This window comes from Anabas testudineus, chromosome 11, assembly GCF_900324465.2.
Source record: "Anabas testudineus chromosome 11, fAnaTes1.2, whole genome shotgun sequence".
NCBI classification, from domain to species: domain Eukaryota; kingdom Metazoa; phylum Chordata; class Actinopteri; order Anabantiformes; family Anabantidae; genus Anabas; species Anabas testudineus.
In genome coordinates this window covers 19885750-19905701 of record NC_046620.1, presented here as the reverse complement: position 1 = coordinate 19905701, position 19952 = coordinate 19885750, and the positions used below count along the sequence as shown (strand labels likewise).

At 40.0% G+C, this 19952-nt stretch overlaps 1 protein-coding gene across 2 annotated transcripts in view; it reads right to left on the bottom strand.

Annotated features, from left to right (window-relative positions):
• Window positions 1–19952, bottom strand: part of col22a1 (collagen, type XXII, alpha 1) — a 42206-nt gene that overhangs the window by 8834 nt on the left and 13420 nt on the right. The window contains exons 9-54 of one of the 2 annotated variants that reach the window (XM_026350179.1): window positions 19769–19885; window positions 19620–19664; window positions 19457–19519; window positions 19209–19247; window positions 17290–17343; window positions 17125–17178; window positions 16971–17024; window positions 15889–15942; window positions 15762–15806; window positions 14598–14651; window positions 14446–14490; window positions 13864–13899; window positions 13453–13482; window positions 13148–13201; window positions 12941–12994; window positions 10792–10845; window positions 10226–10279; window positions 10058–10111; window positions 9898–9951; window positions 9144–9197; window positions 8988–9032; window positions 8834–8896; window positions 8386–8439; window positions 8157–8198; window positions 7995–8027; window positions 7767–7820; window positions 7115–7168; window positions 6959–7012; window positions 6815–6868; window positions 6604–6657; window positions 5911–6015; window positions 5104–5148; window positions 4491–4568; window positions 4364–4399; window positions 4227–4280; window positions 4062–4106; window positions 2996–3031; window positions 2783–2896; window positions 2438–2491; window positions 2072–2125; window positions 1896–1949; window positions 1705–1758; window positions 1475–1528; window positions 1287–1340; window positions 1159–1212; window positions 1035–1079 (exon numbers count right to left, since the gene is read on the bottom strand). In XM_026350179.1, coding sequence (XP_026205964.1) covers window positions 1035–1079; window positions 1159–1212; window positions 1287–1340; window positions 1475–1528; window positions 1705–1758; window positions 1896–1949; window positions 2072–2125; window positions 2438–2491; window positions 2783–2896; window positions 2996–3031; window positions 4062–4106; window positions 4227–4280; window positions 4364–4399; window positions 4491–4568; window positions 5104–5148; window positions 5911–6015; window positions 6604–6657; window positions 6815–6868; window positions 6959–7012; window positions 7115–7168; window positions 7767–7820; window positions 7995–8027; window positions 8157–8198; window positions 8386–8439; window positions 8834–8896; window positions 8988–9032; window positions 9144–9197; window positions 9898–9951; window positions 10058–10111; window positions 10226–10279; window positions 10792–10845; window positions 12941–12994; window positions 13148–13201; window positions 13453–13482; window positions 13864–13899; window positions 14446–14490; window positions 14598–14651; window positions 15762–15806; window positions 15889–15942; window positions 16971–17024; window positions 17125–17178; window positions 17290–17343; window positions 19209–19247; window positions 19457–19519; window positions 19620–19664; window positions 19769–19885 — 2511 coding nt within the window. The remainder of the gene's footprint in view (window positions 1–1034; window positions 1080–1158; window positions 1213–1286; window positions 1341–1474; window positions 1529–1704; window positions 1759–1895; window positions 1950–2071; window positions 2126–2437; window positions 2492–2782; window positions 2897–2995; window positions 3032–4061; window positions 4107–4226; window positions 4281–4363; window positions 4400–4490; window positions 4569–5103; window positions 5149–5910; window positions 6016–6603; window positions 6658–6814; window positions 6869–6958; window positions 7013–7114; window positions 7169–7766; window positions 7821–7994; window positions 8028–8156; window positions 8199–8385; window positions 8440–8833; window positions 8897–8987; window positions 9033–9143; window positions 9198–9897; window positions 9952–10057; window positions 10112–10225; window positions 10280–10791; window positions 10846–12940; window positions 12995–13147; window positions 13202–13452; window positions 13483–13863; window positions 13900–14445; window positions 14491–14597; window positions 14652–15761; window positions 15807–15888; window positions 15943–16970; window positions 17025–17124; window positions 17179–17289; window positions 17344–19208; window positions 19248–19456; window positions 19520–19619; window positions 19665–19768; window positions 19886–19952) is intronic. The other variant, XM_026350181.1, reaches the window with a different exon arrangement.

Below are 19952 nucleotides of genomic sequence, written 5' to 3'. Positions count from 1 at the left end.
CAGTGAATATACTTTACATATGACTGGCATTCACTGACAGTAATTATAAGCAGTGGAGGGTAATTCACAGTGTGTTTATGGAAACTCTTCACACTTTGGCTTATAAGTTGTCTATTATCTGTGTGGCAGCATGAGCTGCGGGGCTGACAGACTGCCTGCCTCACTGAGGCTCAGTCAGAGCTGTCTGTAATGAGCCATGCTATTGGTCATGGAGCTGTGACACAAACTTTTCCTGTGGGTGTGTGCTGTGTGAGAGACAAAGCAGTGGGTGCAGTGATTCTCTTGGAGAAGATGTGTGTAGGTGTGAGCAGCATGCCAAAAACTGACTGTGGGTTTGTGATATTCCTTGAACGCCACTGAATAACTCTACGCATGACTGTAACAGATCTTTTCTAAATGCATGGTCTAATGTTTCATACCTCTGTGTTATATAAGTTATAAAACTAATTCCAAGAATGATGAAAGGTAGAGTAGATCCCTCCAAATCTGTCATCATAGCCACAAGAAAAAATGTATGTATTTTCACAGTTTGAGATGACCGCAATACTTCAAGTGATCAAAGAAGGTACAGGCTTCTCTTGTGGATTGGGGCATTGGTTGATAGAAACATTTCTTTGACACAAGATGTCTGTGTTATTTTTAGTAAGTGCTCCAACTCTATCTATATCTGCAAAAGTGCACACCTCATCAGAAGACAGTGAAATCACCGTCACTTACCATGTAAAACTGCACTGATATAGATCATCTGCTTTTTCACACAGAGGGAGATTCACTAAACATTGGTTTTAAAGTAAACGTAAAGTTTAAATTGAACACAATTATCAACTGTACAGCTGTAGAGGTTTCGACAGCATGTCAAAGATTAAAGGTCAAACGTTGATGTTTCATGTGCTTGAAAACCCCTTTTTTATGGAAACCTTGTATACCTATACTACTTGTTGCCTACTTCTCACAGTAAATGTTGCTATCATCAGCAGTTCTTAAAGCAAACAAATGTCTACAAATTCGCATAAATTAATATAGAGCACACTGACCTTAGGCCCGGGGGCTCCAGGTTCTCCCCTGTGACCTTTAAAGCCCTGGTTACAAAGAGACAATGCAGTGAATCAGCCACAGCATTATGCACTGCAAGCATCCTCCATCAGATCTGTTACTTACCGGGAGTCCCCTGAGTCCAGGGTTTCCTGGTGGTCCAGGTTCACCTTGCTTACCCTGAAATCACACCAGAAATAGTTAATACATTCTCATGTAAAGCCATGATATAGTAAATATTTCCATCTACTTACAGATTCTCCTGGTTCTCCTGGTCTGCCATCTTTTCCAGTTTTTCCAGGCTGACCCTGCAAATCAATGAAATTGATTATTATAGCGTCTAAAACTGGAAGAAGCTGCAACTGCAATAACGATCCAAAGACTCCAGAACACTTCACTGCATATTCATAGATGACGCTGTACATCAAATCATTTTTCTTACTATCAAGCCAGGGAGACCTGGTGGTCCCTGGATTCCTTGGAGACCATCCTTGCCCTAGTGAAAGCAAACAAACACAAACAGGTCACCGTCACCACAGAAAAAGAAATGATTAATGGCTGCTATTACTCCACAAGCTGGATAACCTACATGGTGGAGGGAGGAGGGCTGTACAATAATGACACATGGGTAATAAGTATTCTGAGGGGAAAATACATAGAGTGTAGCCCAACCTTTTCTCCAGGGGGTCCTGGGGTGCCGATAGGGCCAGGCTGTCCATCGTTACCCTGAAGAGGAAAAAGTCAGTGTCAGTGGAGGTCAACTAAAATAGAAAGTCTCACTGTAAAACCAAACCCACACAAATAAATCCTTGTATTTATATTATTTTGAATGCATATAGTTAGTAAATAAAATAGTAACTTACAGGTGTACCCATTAAGCCAGGGGGACCTGGATGACCAGGAGGTCCTGGATGACCCTGTTAATACAGAAAAATATGTGATTATGATTACGTGCTTCATGCCAGAAGACAGTATAATGAACATGTACTTAAGGCAAGGGTTAAGTCAGAGCCTTGTGAATCATAAATGACACGTATACCTTGTCTCCTTTGTCTCCGGGGCCTCCAGAAGGTCCTCGATCACCTTTTATACCCTGTTGTGTGAAAGAGTAAAACATTATATGAGATATCACACACAAAAAAAAAAAACTCCCACAAAAAAATTTAAACCTTTGAAAACTTTTTGTGATTTTAGTAATCAAAGTCAAGGTTTTTTATTTTTTGAGTGCACACAGGGGGTGGATGTAGAAATAACTGATTCAATTCTGAGTAGCAGTCTCCATATTCATTTATTCACCCTAAACATCAACTGAACCTTGTGAGATTAACAAAAATGTTGACAAAAGCCACTAATTAGCGCTTGGCCATTTGGGAGCGATAAGGGTGCGGTTAGTGTGCAAACTTGCCTTTCCTCCATCTGCTCCAGGGGGCCCTTGAGGTCCTGGTGGTCCTGGTGGACCCTGTAATGACACAGCAGAGCATCAGTCTCTGTCCAGGCAGACAGCGCAGAGCACAGTTACTGGCTCCTAATCGTTCACTACTGCCCCCAGAGGAGGCTGAGCTAATGATGCGGACAGAGCCTCTTCATCCGTCACACCAACTGTGATTGATGATGACGAAAGTGCAGCTAGGACCCCCTGTCTCACATAGGACTAATACAGTGGGGGCACACTTTATTATAACAGACTTTACAATCTAGGAGATGTGAGGTCATGGACAGTAATGATGAAATATTAATGACTTTGTCCTACTTGGTAACCATCTTGACCATCTTTCCCTGGAGGTCCCTGGTGTCCTTTTTCTCCTGAGATTCCAGGGAGACCAGGTGGGCCAGGTGGACCTGCAGGGCAGTCTGAGCAAACATCCTAAAAGATACAAGAGACATGTTTATGATATAGTGATCGGCCCCTGGATCCAGACAGAAAATCTTTTCTTAAATAAAGCGGACTGGAAACACCTCTTACCTTCAGGTTTAGGTCAGAGAGGTCTGCTGCTTTTCCCTGAGAGACAGTAAATCAAAGAGTCACTCAGAGAATGCAATATTAGTCTCTCTTCAAGAGGCAAATTAGGATTGAAGTTCAGAAATCTCCACTGCACTTTAAATGTGACCAAAAGTAAGCGAACATCCATGTGTGACTGCTGACTGTCTCATTCGGAAATCATGGCAAAGCATTACTGTGGTGCTAAGCTTTCAGGAGTCCTCTGCCTTGAGAGGAGGGTGATGACAACTTGCTCACAAATGCGTTCTCTAATTCATCCCAGAGTTGGGTTTAGTTGAGGTCAGGGTTCTGTGCAGACCACATAAGTTCCTAAACCCCAACAATAGGAAAACCAGGACACCTGGCCTTGGCTTTGTGCACAGGGCACCTCATGTTGATGGTAGAACTGCTGTCTGAAAGAATAGGGATTAAGTACCATTAACTAAAATAAAGTCTGTAAAGAAAAAAGAATATGAAAAATCACATTTTACTGATTGGGGTAATGAGGGAAAAAAAGGAATTTGTTTGATCACAAATTCAATAGGTTTTGATAAATTACACAATATGTTCAACATGATTCTAAAGTTTTCTCAGTGACCCTATTACCACCTGTAGCCTATTTACATACCCTACATACACATAGCTTATTTAAAGCTGCAGTATGTAAGTGGAAATCTGCTTTTAACGTTATCTTAATATGGAGAGGTGCTGTTGAAGCCCCCTGTGATCCAGACTCAGTGAAAAGGTTGACTCACTCTTCTACCTAATCAGATCATTTTAATGATGTTTAATTGGTATGTTTTGGAATAGTCTCATTTATTATAATGTCATAACTAGTGTCTGTCTGATGTGTAGCACTGGACAAGTAGTATAGATAGTGTGTTTAAAGCTTTTTTGCTGCTTAGGGTTCAGTGAGAATGGTATTTTCCGTAGCTGTGATGAGACGAGTCAACATCTCAGGAGGAAAATAAACACTTTTTCTAACACAGTACAGTACAAGCACAGTCAGCACAAACCATGCCACAGATCGTATTAGTAGTTGGATACTTACAGGCTCTCCTGGTGAGCCCTTCTCTCCTGGCCTTCCTGGCAGACCCTGTATTTACAGCAAACACTTAGTTTTACCAAACTGGCAAACTGGTTATTATATACGTTCATAAACATTTAACCTATTAATGCATTTATTATTTTATTCATCATTCAATCTCGAACTTACATTATGTCCCGCTGGTCCCTGAGGCCCAGGAAGTCCTGGTGGGCCCCTCAAGCCCTGGAGTCCAGGCAAGCATAAGTTAGAGAAACACATTTGATGGGTGTAAACCTTTTCAATATTAATCTTTAGGAAATATTTACCGCAGGTCCAGGCTGCCCATTATTTCCTGGGGGTCCCTGCAAAGAACAAACACATTTAAATATAGAAATAAATACACCAGAAGAAGACGTGTAACAGTGCAACACTGACTGCTACTGCTCCTCATACCAGTGGTCCCACTTTGCCTTCTCCTGCAGGGCCTCGGTCCCCTCGTAAACCTGGTTCTCCTGGTGAGCCCGGTGGACCCTGGGAAAAAAGAAAGCATTGTTTGCTTCACCATCCTGCTCATCAGATAATGTCAGATTGCTCGTAATGTTTGGCTAAGAGTTTCGCTTGGCACAGAAACTGTCTCATTCAGCGATGCCAGAAATACCACTCTGTTTTTTAATCTGTGATGAAAAGCAAATACAATCTGCAGTTGACATTTTGGTGCTCAGAAGAGAAAACGCATCGGTGATGAGGGTGAGTGATTTGACACCATAAATCTAGCAAATGCTCCCGCCCAGCCTCTCCCATTCTGTGCGCTGGACATCAAGTTTTTTACACCTAAGAGTCATAATCAGTGTAACAGTCACACTGCAGTGGACATAGAAATTGCTTTTGCTGCTTTCAACTAAAATGAATTGTTTTTCTCATCTGCGTCCCCCCGAAAAAAAAAAAAAAAAAAAAACTTTTACACATCAACAAAAGAGCACCTGTGTATGAAAAAACACTTGGCAACCTCCAAAGCGTAGAGCCACACACAAACACACACTTTCTTCCACTTCTAAACAGACAGTACCTTTGGCCCTGGGGCCCCCTGAATTCCCGGTGGTCCTGGTTCTCCCTGTAATATCAAAAGAGAACATCAATCAAGTAACTTGCTGCTCAAACACTGAAATTAGGCTTCTTTTAAATAAATCATTTAGAGTTGAAAGTGTAAATGCGTTTTCTATTCTTTATGCACAAAAGAGTAGCGGGAGCTCAGTGCTGCACCTGGCAGCAGTAAAAAAAAAACACTGTGAGCCAAATCTGTTGTGCTCTCATGTTGCTTTTAATGCGTTATGTTTTAACAGTGTTCTTCCTGTTTGTTCCTGCCTCGTCAGCAGGGCTGCCACATGTGTGAGGTGAAAAATTATGAAGAAACATGTTGAGCTGCAAACCCCAGAGTGCCTACTCAGGCTTGTTTTCTCCATATACTGGGCTGTGGTTCAACATGTATTTAAAATGTTTACACACGGAACATGTGTGGATTTAAAAAGCCTGTTAATGAGCTTTCTATTTCTACAAAAAATGCACAGTGATAGCCAGACACATATCACTACACTGTTGTCTCCTGTGACTGACAATAGAAAATACAACCTGTGAGAAGCTGATGTCTTATCTCTAAACCCCAGTAAACCACTTGACTTTATATTACACTGAAACATGCATAAGAATGGTAAGAATCAGAGTTTCAAAAGGGTTTCTGCAACAGTTGCTGTAGGCAGCAGTACTTAAATAAAGTGGAAAACTGTGTTTAGCATCTGCAGTAGAAAATTTATTGTAAATAAATCTAATCTACCAATATATATTGTGTTTGAAATAAAAAGGTAAAAAAGCATCTTACGTTTTGCCCATCTTTCCCCTTGCCTGGCAGTCCGGGGGGTCCAGACAAACCAGGCTCTCCAGGTGGGCCTATGGGACCCATTTGTCCTGGTTTACCTTGTTCACCCTAAAATTGACGTTACAATAAAAATATCAAGTTATTGTCTCTCTAGGCTACAACTGAAACAACAAAAGCAGATCATAGAGAAACTCCACTTCACAGTTCTGCAGAGTGTGTGATTTCTACTTTTAATGGCAAATTTAAGGCTAATTAAAATACTATTATATGAACTATCCTGGCATTGAGATTTTTTAATATCATATTCAGCAAAACCAAAAACATATCATGTCCTGTTAATTGGAAGAGTTACGACACATGATCCAAACTAACAGTAATAGTGGGTGATTTTTGAAATGTCACTGCTGCAACTTGGAGAAAAAGTCGAAGAAAAAACAAAGACAGAACAAAGCCAGGAGAAAAAGAGGAAAGTGCTTGATTGGTATTGTCAAACTCCAACATGTGGCTGCTGCTGCAGCATTGAAATGAATTCAAAGACTTCTCTGCTGAAACAAATGGAGGACATACAAGGTCACACATTCATCTCTGCAGTTTTCACTTTTTATTGCCAAAACCCTTCAGAACATAATCTGAACAGTTTTAAAATTACATCCAAACAAGCTATACCCATGGTTTTGTAAGAAACAGTTGACTTACCTTGTCTCCTCTCTGTCCAGCTGGACCAGGAGGCCCAATGATCCCTGGTATTCCCTAAAAGACAATATAGTTCCATACTGAAGTGAATCATTATGTTAATGTTTCAACATAGTACATGTGTTTTAACACAAAGAAGTAATATGACCTACACACAGGCATCAGGGATTTACTTATGCATTATTTGATTTTTAAAAGGTCTTAAAAGACGTACCACATTCCCTGGTAATCCACGGGGACCTTGAGGTCCGGCTATGCCAGGTGGACCCTGGAGAAACAAACATTAGCAATTAAAAGAGAACATATTGTATCCTTTCCTAGTGCGAACACGTGGATCACGCAAACTGTAACAACTCACCGGGTCTCCAACACGCCCCGTCTCTCCTGTAAGTCCAGAGTCACCTTTTGGACCCTGGAATAAAAACATATGACACGTATGAAAAATGACTGCACAGCAACTAAACCTGCTGTTGACTAAATGGTAAAGGAGTACCAGCATTCACTCAGAGCTTACCACAGGTCCAGGTGGTCCCTTGAAACCTTGTTCACCAGGCAGCCCCCTTGGGCCCTTTAGGGAGGGCACATGAATTAAAATGAATGAATTAAATGAACTAAAAAGAACAGTGTGGGGCTAAAACGAGGTCACATGTTTTTGCCTGAATTGAAGTGTGATGTTTCTTTTCAAACTCTAACCATGCAAGGTCCATGTCCATGAATGAAAAAATACTATGATATTCATACAGTGACCTGAGAAAGTCAAAGATAATTGAAGTACATACTGGCATTGTCCAGTACAGAGGTCAGAATTAACTTACTTACTTTATTAACGTAAAAATAAAGAATCTGATGCTGTTTTCATGCCTACTTCATCACCAGCATATAAAAAAAGTTTTCTATTCTCAAGCACAAAACAAAACTGTGTATCTATAAGCATAATAAAAGTGGATAAGTCAGTGTGTTGCTGTCTCTTACACTTTCATCTACTTAGCTAACTAAAGACATTCCCCTCAGCTCTCTGTTGTACAAACAGTCTGCATCACACTTCCACACACTGAACCTCTACTGGCATCTAGTGGACTGTTATGGATATTGCCAGAGATACTTTGATAATAATGTGAATTAAAGACGAACAACAGTAACAAAAAAAAATGAAAATGGTAAATGACCATCTCTCCTGGTTTTCCTTGATCCCCCTTCTCTCCCTTTTCTCCAGGTTTTCCCTAAAAAATGAAGTAGAAGAACGATGTTAATAGAGACAGAAAATTCAACTTATAAACTTAGAAATCCAGTAATAGGGCCCCACACAATACAAAACCATGCATGTGCACCATGCATGGTCTCACTGTGGGTAACTACACACTGTGAACACACTTTAAGAAAAGAAGACGACTTACAGGTTCACCGGGCTCTGGAATGACATTTGCTACCTGTTAAAAATAATAAATTTATAAATAAATCAACCAAATCCACTTTAAAGCTCAATCAAACTCGGTCTATGTAGTACATCATTAATATGTTACATGCATATTAACACGCACACTAGAAATTGTACTCACATTTCCTGGAGCGCCAGGCGGCCCCCTTGCTCCCACTTCACCCTGAGGCAAGAAGAAATATGTAGTGCATAGTGCATGTATCCTAATTACGTTATAACAGTTACTGTAATACTGCGGGAGGACGATTACTGGGACTTTTCTAAATACTATAATAAGAATTCACTTTCATTGGAAATTGGTTTTATATGATAACTTTTTACAGCATGTAAAACTAGTTTTATGTCATTACCTTGTCGCCCTTTTCCCCTTTCGGCCCAGCTGGTCCATCCAGTCCTCTTTCGCCCTATGAAAGTGAAACCATAGCCTACACATCACACTCAACATATTAATACAGGGAAAGAGTTGAACTTTTAAAGTGGAAGAGCAAAGTTACTAAGTGCAATTTGGGGACACCCAGAAGTACTTGAAGGCATCCCAGAAGGTTACCCAGTCAAATGAAGAAACGTAAATTTCACTACAGTCTATTGTACAGGAAATAATTTCTACATTTCTATTGCATGATGATATACTTTAAGAGAGGTCTTTAGTGGATGTCTCCCCACACGCTATGTAGGCATTACACAGTTCAACACTAAAGGAAAAAGATGGGACAATCTGGTTAAAATAGGTCTACAGCTGTGATGTTGGTGTGTTCATAATGCTTGGCTAAAGGCTTTGAGAAGCATAGGAAGACCTACCGGAATACCCCTGTCTCCTCTTCCTCCATCAGCTCCTGGTTGTCCAGGGGCCCCAGCCTCTCCCTGTAGACAATATACACATGTCACATGATAAATTATTCTAGTGCATGTTAAAAAAAAAGAACTAAAGCAAATTGAACAGCTGTGAACTCACTCTCTCTCCTGGAGGTCCTCTTGGCCCGGGAGGCCCATCGTCACCCTAGAGAGAACATATTAAAGTACCGTGGAAAATACACTGTCTCCTGAGTGACATAGTGCTTGTCCTCAGTCATTACAAGTGTGTTTCTGGGTAAGATTAAGTCACCAGTACCTTTGGTCCAGGCTTGCCAGGAAAACCATCTGCTCCACGCTCTCCTCTGGGCCCCTGCAGAGTCACAAGATTACAATTTAGATGCCAGGCTTCGAAAAACTTGCATTTGCCAAAAACATTTGCCCTCTAGTGTATGCAGAGAAAACACAACTCAGTTTATCCCCTGCATTAAATTTAAGCATGTTAACTGAAAATGATTTTTCAAAAACAACATTTGGTTTATAGTGGAAGTTACTGTGTAGCATGAGAATTCTCACTTGATTAGTTTATAAATCAAAGATGTAGGAGGTGATTCGGTGGTTGGCGTCACGTTACTTCCCCTACACATTTAGTTTATTTACCATTAGCCGTCCTTCTATCCCTCCTATCTCTCAGATCTGCAAGTCTTTAACCTCACAGTTAATGATCTTACAATGTTCGCAGTAAATCAATATTCACAGCGACTAGTTTCTAACTTGCTACAATAACTAGCATATACAGATTCTGAAAACTGTTTTCTGCAGGGGCAGATCTAAAAGTGGGTGGGAGATCGCAGATGTCCCACCAGTCTTACCCAAATTGTTCAGATCCAAAAGCTTCTTAAAAACTCTTAAACCACCCCAAACCCACCAACCCCTAACCCAGGCCACCCTACCAAGCCCAGAACAGTAGAGCTGCACCCTGTACAACCAAAACTATGTTAGTACATATTTAGTCATTCTTCACACAGAAACTTTGACTGACACAGACTTGAAGCAAAAGAGGTCATACTGACCACAGCACCATCGTTTCCAGGAAGACCATCCAGGCCATCTTTACCAGGAAGACCCTTTGAAGATCAGTGGCAGAAGGGTTGACATTTACTATCATGTGCAGAGAAACTACAACAGACTGAAGAAATTATGTTTTTATTTGAGAATAAAAGGTCAACTCACAGGTTTTCCAGATTCTCCAGGTTTACCAGAAAATCCAATTTCACCGGGAAGACCCTTAGTGAAGTAAGAAGACTTATGTCAATTGTGTTCATCATTCATTCAATATACAATAAGTCTCTGTAAAAGCAAATGACATATGCAGATTTATTTTGGTTTCTTTTCACTTACAGGCGGTCCAGTGTGTCCTTGAATTCCTGGTGGCCCAGGTGGACCCTGAGGACCCTGCAAAATAAATAGTATTTGTGTTTTTATTATTAAAATGAGAGAAACATGGTTGCACTTCCAAATATAGTACGTAAGAAAACTGCCTACTTCCGAAAGATGCCACAAGTAGAGTACCAGTAAGTGACCACTAGAGGGGGGTGTTTTCACACTGTTAACAGCTCATTCAATCTTGGCTGCCTTTTGAAGACAGCTGTCTGTCTATTTTGCTCCAGGGAACAGTTTGGAAAATTAATTGACATAACCTGTTGGTTTTAATCTACCATGTTTATTTTCCCTCCATTAAAACGTGCAGTGAGGACCCCTCTGAGAGAGTAGTCATTATGTGCTTTACAGGTCACATCAAATAATGAGCAGCCCACACAATTAAAATACCACAATAATTCTCCTCAGTTCTCCTTGAGAGGTTGTAAAGGTCCAGGAGAAAGCACTGATATGAGCTGTATGTAAACAAGTAGCCACTTTAATCGAGTGTTCTACCAACATGTGTGTGCACCGAAATGGTTTCTTACAGCAGGTCCAGGAAGGCCGTCCACTCCTGGCAACCCACTTTCACCCTTCTTTCCCTGGAAGACAAAAGTTAAATGAAAAATTCCAATTGCTAATTCAATTCAAATCAGCTATTTAATCAGGTAAATACTATAGAAAGACAGTGCAGTTATAACCTATAGTAGTCAAAACACACTGTACTGGATTTTACTCACACTCACTTAAGTGTCTGATGATTTTGGATGTTTTCTTTTTTTTAGACTAATTTTCCAGGAAAATATGTTGTCAGCTCTAGAATCTGCCATGCAACTTCCTCAATAGCGCCACAAGGGGGTGGAGGTATTTTATATTTGTGTGCATTCCAGTTTTACAGTACTGTAATTAAATTTTTATTTCCTAAGAGGTACCATCAAAAGCTGTTTGTGCTCTTTTCTGGTAACAAAAGAAAAAAAAACTGTCATCATGAAAGAAATATATTAAGTGAAAATTTGATGAAAAGTTTAACTTCTAAATTTTAGATTCTCGTGTATTTTACCATGCCCCAACCCATAAAAGTCATTGGTCCCCCTATTCAAAATGATCTGCCCCTTCATCCTGTTTTCCTTCTGTATTTCTTTTTATATGTGTCTCCTATGCTTTCCTTAAAGACTGTCCACATTTCAGCTCTGGCCGCCATCAGCTGTCAAATCAGGAAAGTGAATAGACGGCCTCAGCAGCAGTGACACAAACCAATGATGAGAGCTTTGCTGCAGTGGAGGTAAGAGGCTAAATCTATACCAACTCAACTGTCCAGTCAACTCTATCAGCAACAGAGACCACCCTATTATTATTATTATTATACTTGACTCTGCAGCACAAATGACGAGCTGCAAATGTTGATTCCATCACATGTGTGATGAGAAGTTAATTGCTCTAAGGAGAGCAGGGGTGGAGAGGTTACAGTCTTTGTTAATGTCTAGGAAGAACAGATTATGTAGAACCACTGTGTCTGCTTTAATTACATTACTGCTCTGTGATGGGGTCACTGTGGAGAGACAAAGAGGGAAAAGAATATGAGAGACAAGAGACAAGCTTTCATAGACTTTTGTGCATGCACTGATAGCAGCTAACCTATCAGCTCCTATTAGCATAAAATATCAGTTTCTTTCATTCTAGATAATGTTATGGGACTCCTGCACAAACTTCTAATTATAGCAAAGTAGGGGTTTTTTTCTGCTCTAAAGGCAAACTAAAAATAATAATAATATTACTGAAAACTCTGTAGCTGGTTTCTACACCCTGTATGTTATTTGGGAAATATATTTCCCTGAATTGAAGCTGACAGGCAGAATATTGTCTAAGGTGTTCTGCAGATTGTGCACTAGAATAGGACTGAGGTTGTGGTACAGTATGTTTAGGATGGAAAAATAGAGTATATTGGATGTGTCCAGTAAGAACTATGAGATTCATTTTACCTCTAGGATGAAACTGTGACATGTTTACATAAAGATTCTCTTGGATGGTGTCCCACAGGGCTGTAAAAATGTTCTGACAAATTATTATTTCCTTTAGGGGTCATATTATGCTTTTCATGTTATGATGTTACATATATAGTTTTGTGAAGTTCGGAGTTTTGGAGTGTGACATAATCAGAGGCCCAAATCTCGAGGTGACAGTGTGTTAGCCTGCTGGCTGGTAGTGAATTGACTTTGTTCTCAAGAGCTTTCTCAAAAAGCTGCACAAGTTAACATCCACTGTCGTGGAAGTCCAGAACTAGCCATGCATTTTGAGCTCCTACACCCATTAGGAACGCCATCCCGCCCACCCTGTCAGGAGAGCTGCCACAGCTCTGCTCACAGCTAATGCTTGCTTGAGTGTTTGTGCAGAGGTCCATACATCTTAGCTGTAAAGGAAAATTTCCTTTGTTTACATTTACCATCCATGGCTACAGTTAAAGGCCGGGAACATACACTGAGCAATGTTTTTATCTGTCAGCCTGTATGCAGCAGGATTTTAAGCTAGGTCCTATTTTAACTGGGCACAGGAAAACACACATACAGTGTATGACCACAGCACACAGCACACAGCACACAGGACCCATAACAACAGTACCTACAGTATAACAGTCAAATGAATGATGAACAAATACTCAGAAGTAGCGTTCACAGCCCTAGTTCAAAATAAGATTCTTACCCTCTGGCCAAATTCTCCAGGCTCCCCAGGTAAACCTTGTGCACCTGGAGGACCCTAAGGAATGACATGTTTAGAGTCAGCAAGAGTTCATTCAGTTCAGTAAGCTGCACAGCACAACATCTGAACAGGTGGCTTTCACACAACAAAATATCCAAAGACAGGAAAGAAGCAACATGTAGGAAGGAAGTCATAAATCGTGACTCTTACAGGAGGCCCTGGAGGGCCATCAGCCCCTGGAGGCCCAGGAGGTCCAGCATCTCCCTAAAACAAGATCAATACACGCATATGTCTTACCCAAGAACTGGGAATTTAAGAGTTTCATTTACTTTTTCAATCAGATATTTTTCTTTGCTAGTAAAAGTAAAAACGCTAAAACAGTGTGTAATGTTAATAGAGCTTTAATAATCTGCTGTTTGGCCTACATTCTGCTTGGATGAAGAATAATTAATTAAATCTCTAATCTGCTTATCTGTTGGTGAGGCAAACACCATCAACTAGAATAAATAACTCACCTTTTCACCCCTCAAACCTTCTGCTTGAACCTGAGAATTCAAACAGCGGATAAAGAGTTAGATTTTCATGTACTTAGAGGTCAAATTATACTTTTTGTACCTTAGTGTCTATACAGTATTTATTTCCTATGGCTTCATGTAGACATGACAGATTGTTTCTTCATCTAATCATTTTGGGAAAATGTAATAATTAATCAACATCACAAAAAGATTCAAACAGTGCCCCCTTCCTGTTATGTATTTCCAGTTAGGATAGTCAGGTCATACAAAATAGTGTGCTTTTGTAGTTCCATTTGAAAAAAAAATCTTTCTCTAACTGCATCACAGTACCGTGTACTTTATCTTTAAAGAAAGCCTGTAATTCCAAAGAACATTTTTTTTAATAACATTTGGTCTATTTTCAGCACTTACCACATCCCCAGGTAATCCTGGAAGGCCTCTCTCCCCCTGCGACACAGTTTGTGGAACAAGGATGAAAACCCCGTCATTAAAATCAAGAGACTTTCAGAGTAAAGCCCCTCAAGCAATATGGTAATCATATGGCAATGACCATAATTTATGAGTTGACGCGTGTTAAACTGTGTAATTATTGTAGGCTCAAAGGAAAAGTGAAACTTGTGGGTAAGGTACTACTGCAGTTCTTTGTGCCTACTGCAGATGTGTATGTTTGTGTCCTTGTGCATGCATATGGGTGTGGTATAAGAATGTGCACACCACTGGAAGACTCATCAAAGTCAGTAATTACAGACAGACAAATTAAGTCTGCATTTTATTTTCGCAGACAAACGAGTGGGCTGACTTTGATGGTACACAGAGGAGACTGAAGAATGTCTGGAGAGTGCAGACAGCAGCCCGGGAAACTGATGATACCTCTTTAAAATGATTCATATCAGCACAGCTTTATAACATTATGCTCGGGGCAATATCCTCTTTGAGTGGTGTCTAATCAAGTGAGCAGGGTGTTTTGCATACAGGACATGACGGGGAACATACCTTAATTCCGCTGGGCCCGGGTGCTCCAACCAGTCCTCTCAAACCCTAATCAATTTTAGACAATTGCTTCATTAATGCAAAGGTGGTTCATCAAATCTGCCACACACTGTTATTATCTGTTGTCTTTTTAGTAACACAGGAGCACAACTTACGTCTTTCCCAGGAACGCCAGGTTTTCCAGGTAGTCCTTCTAAACCTGATTCACCCTGCAAACAAGTGTATGAGAACATTTCAGCAATATTTCAAAGTTTTTTCTCCTATTTTTTATGCACTATCCCTAATCCCTGCATTGAATAGATGTCACCTCCCCACATTGTTTATTACTATGCTTTTGCATTGATTTGCATTATAAACTATATTTGGTGATTGTTATATCTGAAAAGGTTGCACAATTGTCATCTCTTTAAATTTCACTGACAGACTCATGATTAAAGTTAGTCAGTAAGGTCATGATGTGTGTCTTCAATCTAATGTGTGTATGCTTGTGTGTGTGCAGTCACATGTACAGTAATAAAGACTGAAATTCGTGTCATCATCAGAACGATCCAAGGAAAAAACCTAAAAGTAGCTAGTTTCTGTGACTGCTTGTACCAAAGTGTCCAAAGCAGTGGTCAGTGCTGTTTGACCTAAAACACATCCCTGACTTTTCCATCAGCGAGCATGACACATTCAACCCCAAGTGCCTCCTCTAAAACCTTCATCACTTTACCGAGCCAAGTGCTTTTCCAGTTTTCACCTAGAGGAAATGGCTTACAGAGTTTCTGACAGGCAGTTTGAAACCTGGCATCAGCATGTTTGAATGGGGCTAGAGTTCGCCTGGAGCCTGCTACACATCCTCATGTCATATGACAAAGTAATCAGTGTACTGATTCTCAGCGTGATACAAAGTGTTTCTCACACTGTGGCTAGCTTCTAGAATCATTGAAGCCATGATCCCAAAACTATAAATATGAACTTAATTTCAGTTAGAAGCCATTGTTGTTGTTGTGATACCCTTCCACTGATTTAGCAGCAGTCTGAACTGGCTGCAATGGGGAGGAGATGTTAGCAGCTCCTGGGAACAGAGGTTTTGTGGGGCAGAGGGAGCCACGTTACAGCCAAACACCCCCACAGACTCCCAGACAGGAAGTATGGAGAGTGAATCAAGGAAGCCACATCTGTTCGGACCATTACGTCCCTCACTTCTTGGTCCTCGAGAAGGACTGCCGCTCTCCTTTACAGGAGTTAACCCTGTTTTCATTTCATCAAATCTCATGCCATGCTGGAGAAACATGGAACATCAGGAAATGTTAAATGTTAACTATTACATTACTCACCTTGTTACCTGGAGTTCCCTTTTCACCTTTTATACCTGCTTCACCCTGTGACAAAACACATCATAATATATTTCAAAAATCCATCTTATTATTAGCTAATCTAGAAGTATGCTCGAGTTGTACTCACAGTGACACCTCTTGGTCCAGGAGCGCCAGGAATCCCTGCTTCCCCTTGAATTCCCTGTTTAATAGAAAGCACAGGTGAAATGTATCAGGTGAAGTTATGGACCTGACTGATGACTGAATCTGCAACTTGCTGTAGACCAAGTGGGAGCTGCTGATAAGAAACAGCAGCTGCCAGCTGCAAGAGCCTGCTGAGGAGAACTTCAACTTTGACCTTTGACACCACTTTCATCTTTCTCTCATGCAAACATAAATCTGGTTCAGGGAAAAACATTTAAATGGCACTTTGTCTGCCGTGTGTGCTTGCAGGGTAGTTAGCATATCTGATTTTATTATAAACAGCTTGCTTCTGTCTTCGGAACATTGACAAACTTATGTCAGAAAATATGCTTAAATTATTAGGTGGTAATTTTATATGAATTAGTATCAGTTAGCTAATATTTATTGGACATTACATATAGCTAAATAGCTAGTAATTTGCGTCATTGTAACACCTTAATCACGTGTAAAGCGACAGTAACGCTAACATGACACTAACACATAACAGCATCGACACTGTAAGAAGAATGGAAAGGTTGTCGTTACCATCAGTGAGCTACTTTATGGTTTTTGGTCACTTAAATAGTACTGTATATGTTTGGAAGTGAGCTCCATGTGTTGCAGTCTTTCACATGGATCCATTAGATTAGCATGTCCCTGAATTAGTATTGCCTGCGTTTAATCAAAGGGGACAGTCATTCCTTCCATTCCTGGGTTGAGCAGTCTGTCACAGTCCACTGGCCAAACTCAAGCCAGCCAACACCAGCAGCTGCAGCTTCATCCAAAGAAAAGTCAACCAAAGTGAGCCCTTCTTTTTCAGGAAATCCAGAACAGCCTAAGAGGTAATTGCCCAGAAAAACGTATGTACACCCACTTTACACAAGTGCTTTCTCTGAAATCAGTGCCAAAGCCAGAATGACTAAAATGATCTTTATTTTTAGTCATTTTTGCATGATACAAAATAATTTTAAAACTATTTAAAATGAGCCAAATGCATGTGCACTGGCTCATGAATAGATTAAAAATTGAAAGAGCACTTTTACCCACCTTTAGGCCAGCTGGACCCTGCAGCCCTGGATCACCAGCCAGCCCTGCTTCACCCTAATTATACAAATACCAGTGAAAGCATAAACATTTGCACAAATTTTAGGTGCCACCATCTTGTGGCTCATAGTGTCTAATTGAAAAATGTATTTCTTACTTTGTCTCCTTTTTCTCCAGATAAGCCATCAATACCGGGTATCCCACCAAGTCCCTGTGACATGATTGAAAATGTATTATTAATATTGGTACATAAACTTTTAAGATTAAACTAAAAAAAAGAAGAAAGAAATCTTCCACGTATCCAGGTTCACAAGTGCCACACCTTCTCTCCTTTTTGTCCAGGAGCACCTGTTAACCCAATGCTGCCTGTATCACCCTGTAAACAGAAGGCAAGTATTTACTTTGACTGTTCTGCAGTACACACACATGCGTGATGGTCGGTAAAGCAGGCAACAGTGGCGTGCTGTCACAAAATCAACCTAGGAGCAGAACATTGTTTAGTACATGGTGGTTGGAGGATTAATGCAGGACAAAGTACAAATGTTAGAGATGAATAATGTGTTTGATTAATCACATAGTGAAAGATAACATCTACAGAATACAGTGGCCAGAAAAAGTGTGCGGTTTTTACGGTTGTTCTCAATGTGAAGGTGAAGGATCAGAATGTTTATTTTTCTATTTGTTATTATTTTAGGCACATTATATTATTATTCTTGACTTAGATGAAGATCAGATCACCTTTTATGACAGATTAATGCAGTATACTATGAAATTCCAAAGGGTTTACATACTTTTTCTTGCCACTGTATGGGGACAAAAGACAGAAGTTAAAACTATACACATATCAGAAAGAATCGGAACACACAAACAAACACATACAAACATTTGAGTAAAGGTTTGGGAGCCAGAATATGCTAACAGCTGTTAACCAGTCCAACCATTGTTCCTTGAGTCTTTGGTTGGACTCAAGGAACAATGGTTGGGCTGGTTTTTCATTGTCTTCACAGTGTTGCACTTTGGTATTTCTATGTACACTGATGTCATCTCATTTGCCAAGGAATCCCTTGGAATTCAAAAGCTGGACTGAGTGAAAAGTAATGGCCGTTTAATGACACAGTACTATAAGGTCTTGCCCACCACAAGACTTCCCACTACTTCATAAACCACTTTACAAGTCAAATAAGGTTGCCCTTTAATTATTTTCAGAGCTTAAATCATTTTAAAGTGTTACATTTCTGTCATAGAAATTAGTAGAAGCCCCCAATAATGATAAAGACTATTCATAACAACTCAGTTACACAGGGAATTGTATTTTCAGCTCTGTTAAAGATGCACTTAGAAGCAATCACAGGGGATGAATTCACTTGATGACCACAATTTTTAACCACAGCCTGAGGTCACCTTACGTCATCCTCAGGCTAACAGGTTTAAAAATGTTTACAACAACAAATTGTAGTCTTCTGTGTGAGAATGTGAAGACAGATGCTCATGCAAAAAGTAAGAAATAGAAAAGCAACAGGGATGCTGCAATATAGTTTAATTTAATGCAGTTCTATAAACCAAGATTTCCTGCAGCAAGAACTACAAACTTAAAGAATGTCATGAAAAGAGCTCTACTGTCTGACTGCATTATTCACATTGAAATAAGAAGGCTCCTGACTGATTTTTTAAAGAATTACAGGTGCACTATTTTATTATACATCTGTATTGTCCAGGATAATTAAAAAGTATATTCTCAAAATATCACAACCAACACAACATATCTTGTCTTCCAAGCCTCCTGTGACAATTTTAAGTGTCTCTCTCAGCACAGCTTGAAGGATGCATGCTGGGGATTTTGTCTCAAGGAATAAATTATACTGTGAGACTCTGAGCTGGCACTGCCAGGCGGTGCAGAGTCTATGATTGGAACAATCTGGGTGGGCGTCTGCGTAGGCCTGGCCTCTCTGTTACACATCCTCTGTGGTAACCTGTCCTGTAATTCTGACAATAATAGTATGAGTATTTTTCTAGCAACTCCCTGAAAGAAAAGAGGTAAAATGTGTAAGATAAGATAAAAATAAGAAATAAGATAATAGAAAAGATATAGAGATGGAGATATATATGTATATATATATATGTATATATATAGGTATGAGATTGTAGATTGTTTTGCACAAGATTTACATGCATAGAAAAGACAAACATGTAAATGTGTTAACATGATGCTCATGCATCATCAGAAAGAGCAAGTTTACTTACCTTCTCACCTCTGTCACCTTTGACAGAGATTACTCTGCCCTGCAAATAATTAATCGATAAGGATTAATTATTATCGAGGCAGGAAAAAAAGCAGAATAGCTGGAAAGCACTTTGAAATAACTGAGTTGTGTTGCAATATAATGTGACTGCTCTATTTGTGATAATCTGATCACAGTTAATTAGCTTTCATCTCTCCATCAAAACAACTACTATACACGTGTAAATATGCACACTGTAAGTTTGCATACAGTTTCTCCTTTTTCTCCTTTGATACCAGGCGGTCCGATGGCACCCTTTGACCCAGCAACACCCTGAAAAGGTAGGCAGTTTACACAATCAAAAAAGTAGAACAGTTCTGGAGCTAATCTGTTATCACACACAAACTAGTGCTTAAAGGTGATGGTAGATGACCTTTTCACCCTTTGGACCTGCCACACCAGGTGCACCAATGTCTCCCTGTGAGAAATGAAAATACAGACGTGTCGAAAGCCATTAGGGATAGGAAACCCAGTCATCTATACAATAATAGTTAAAGTCTAGTTAAAGTCAAAGCACTTTACCTTGTCTCCAGCAGGACAGGAGCAGTTGACTTGAGGGCCTATTTGTTGCTCCACAACAGTGGGTGTTGGAGTAGGGATCTCCACAGGAGGAGCCTCTGTCACTACTTTTTTAGGGCACTGTAAAGGTAATATTGAATATGGATTACATGGTTATAAGGATCTACTGAGTGTGACATCCGGGCAT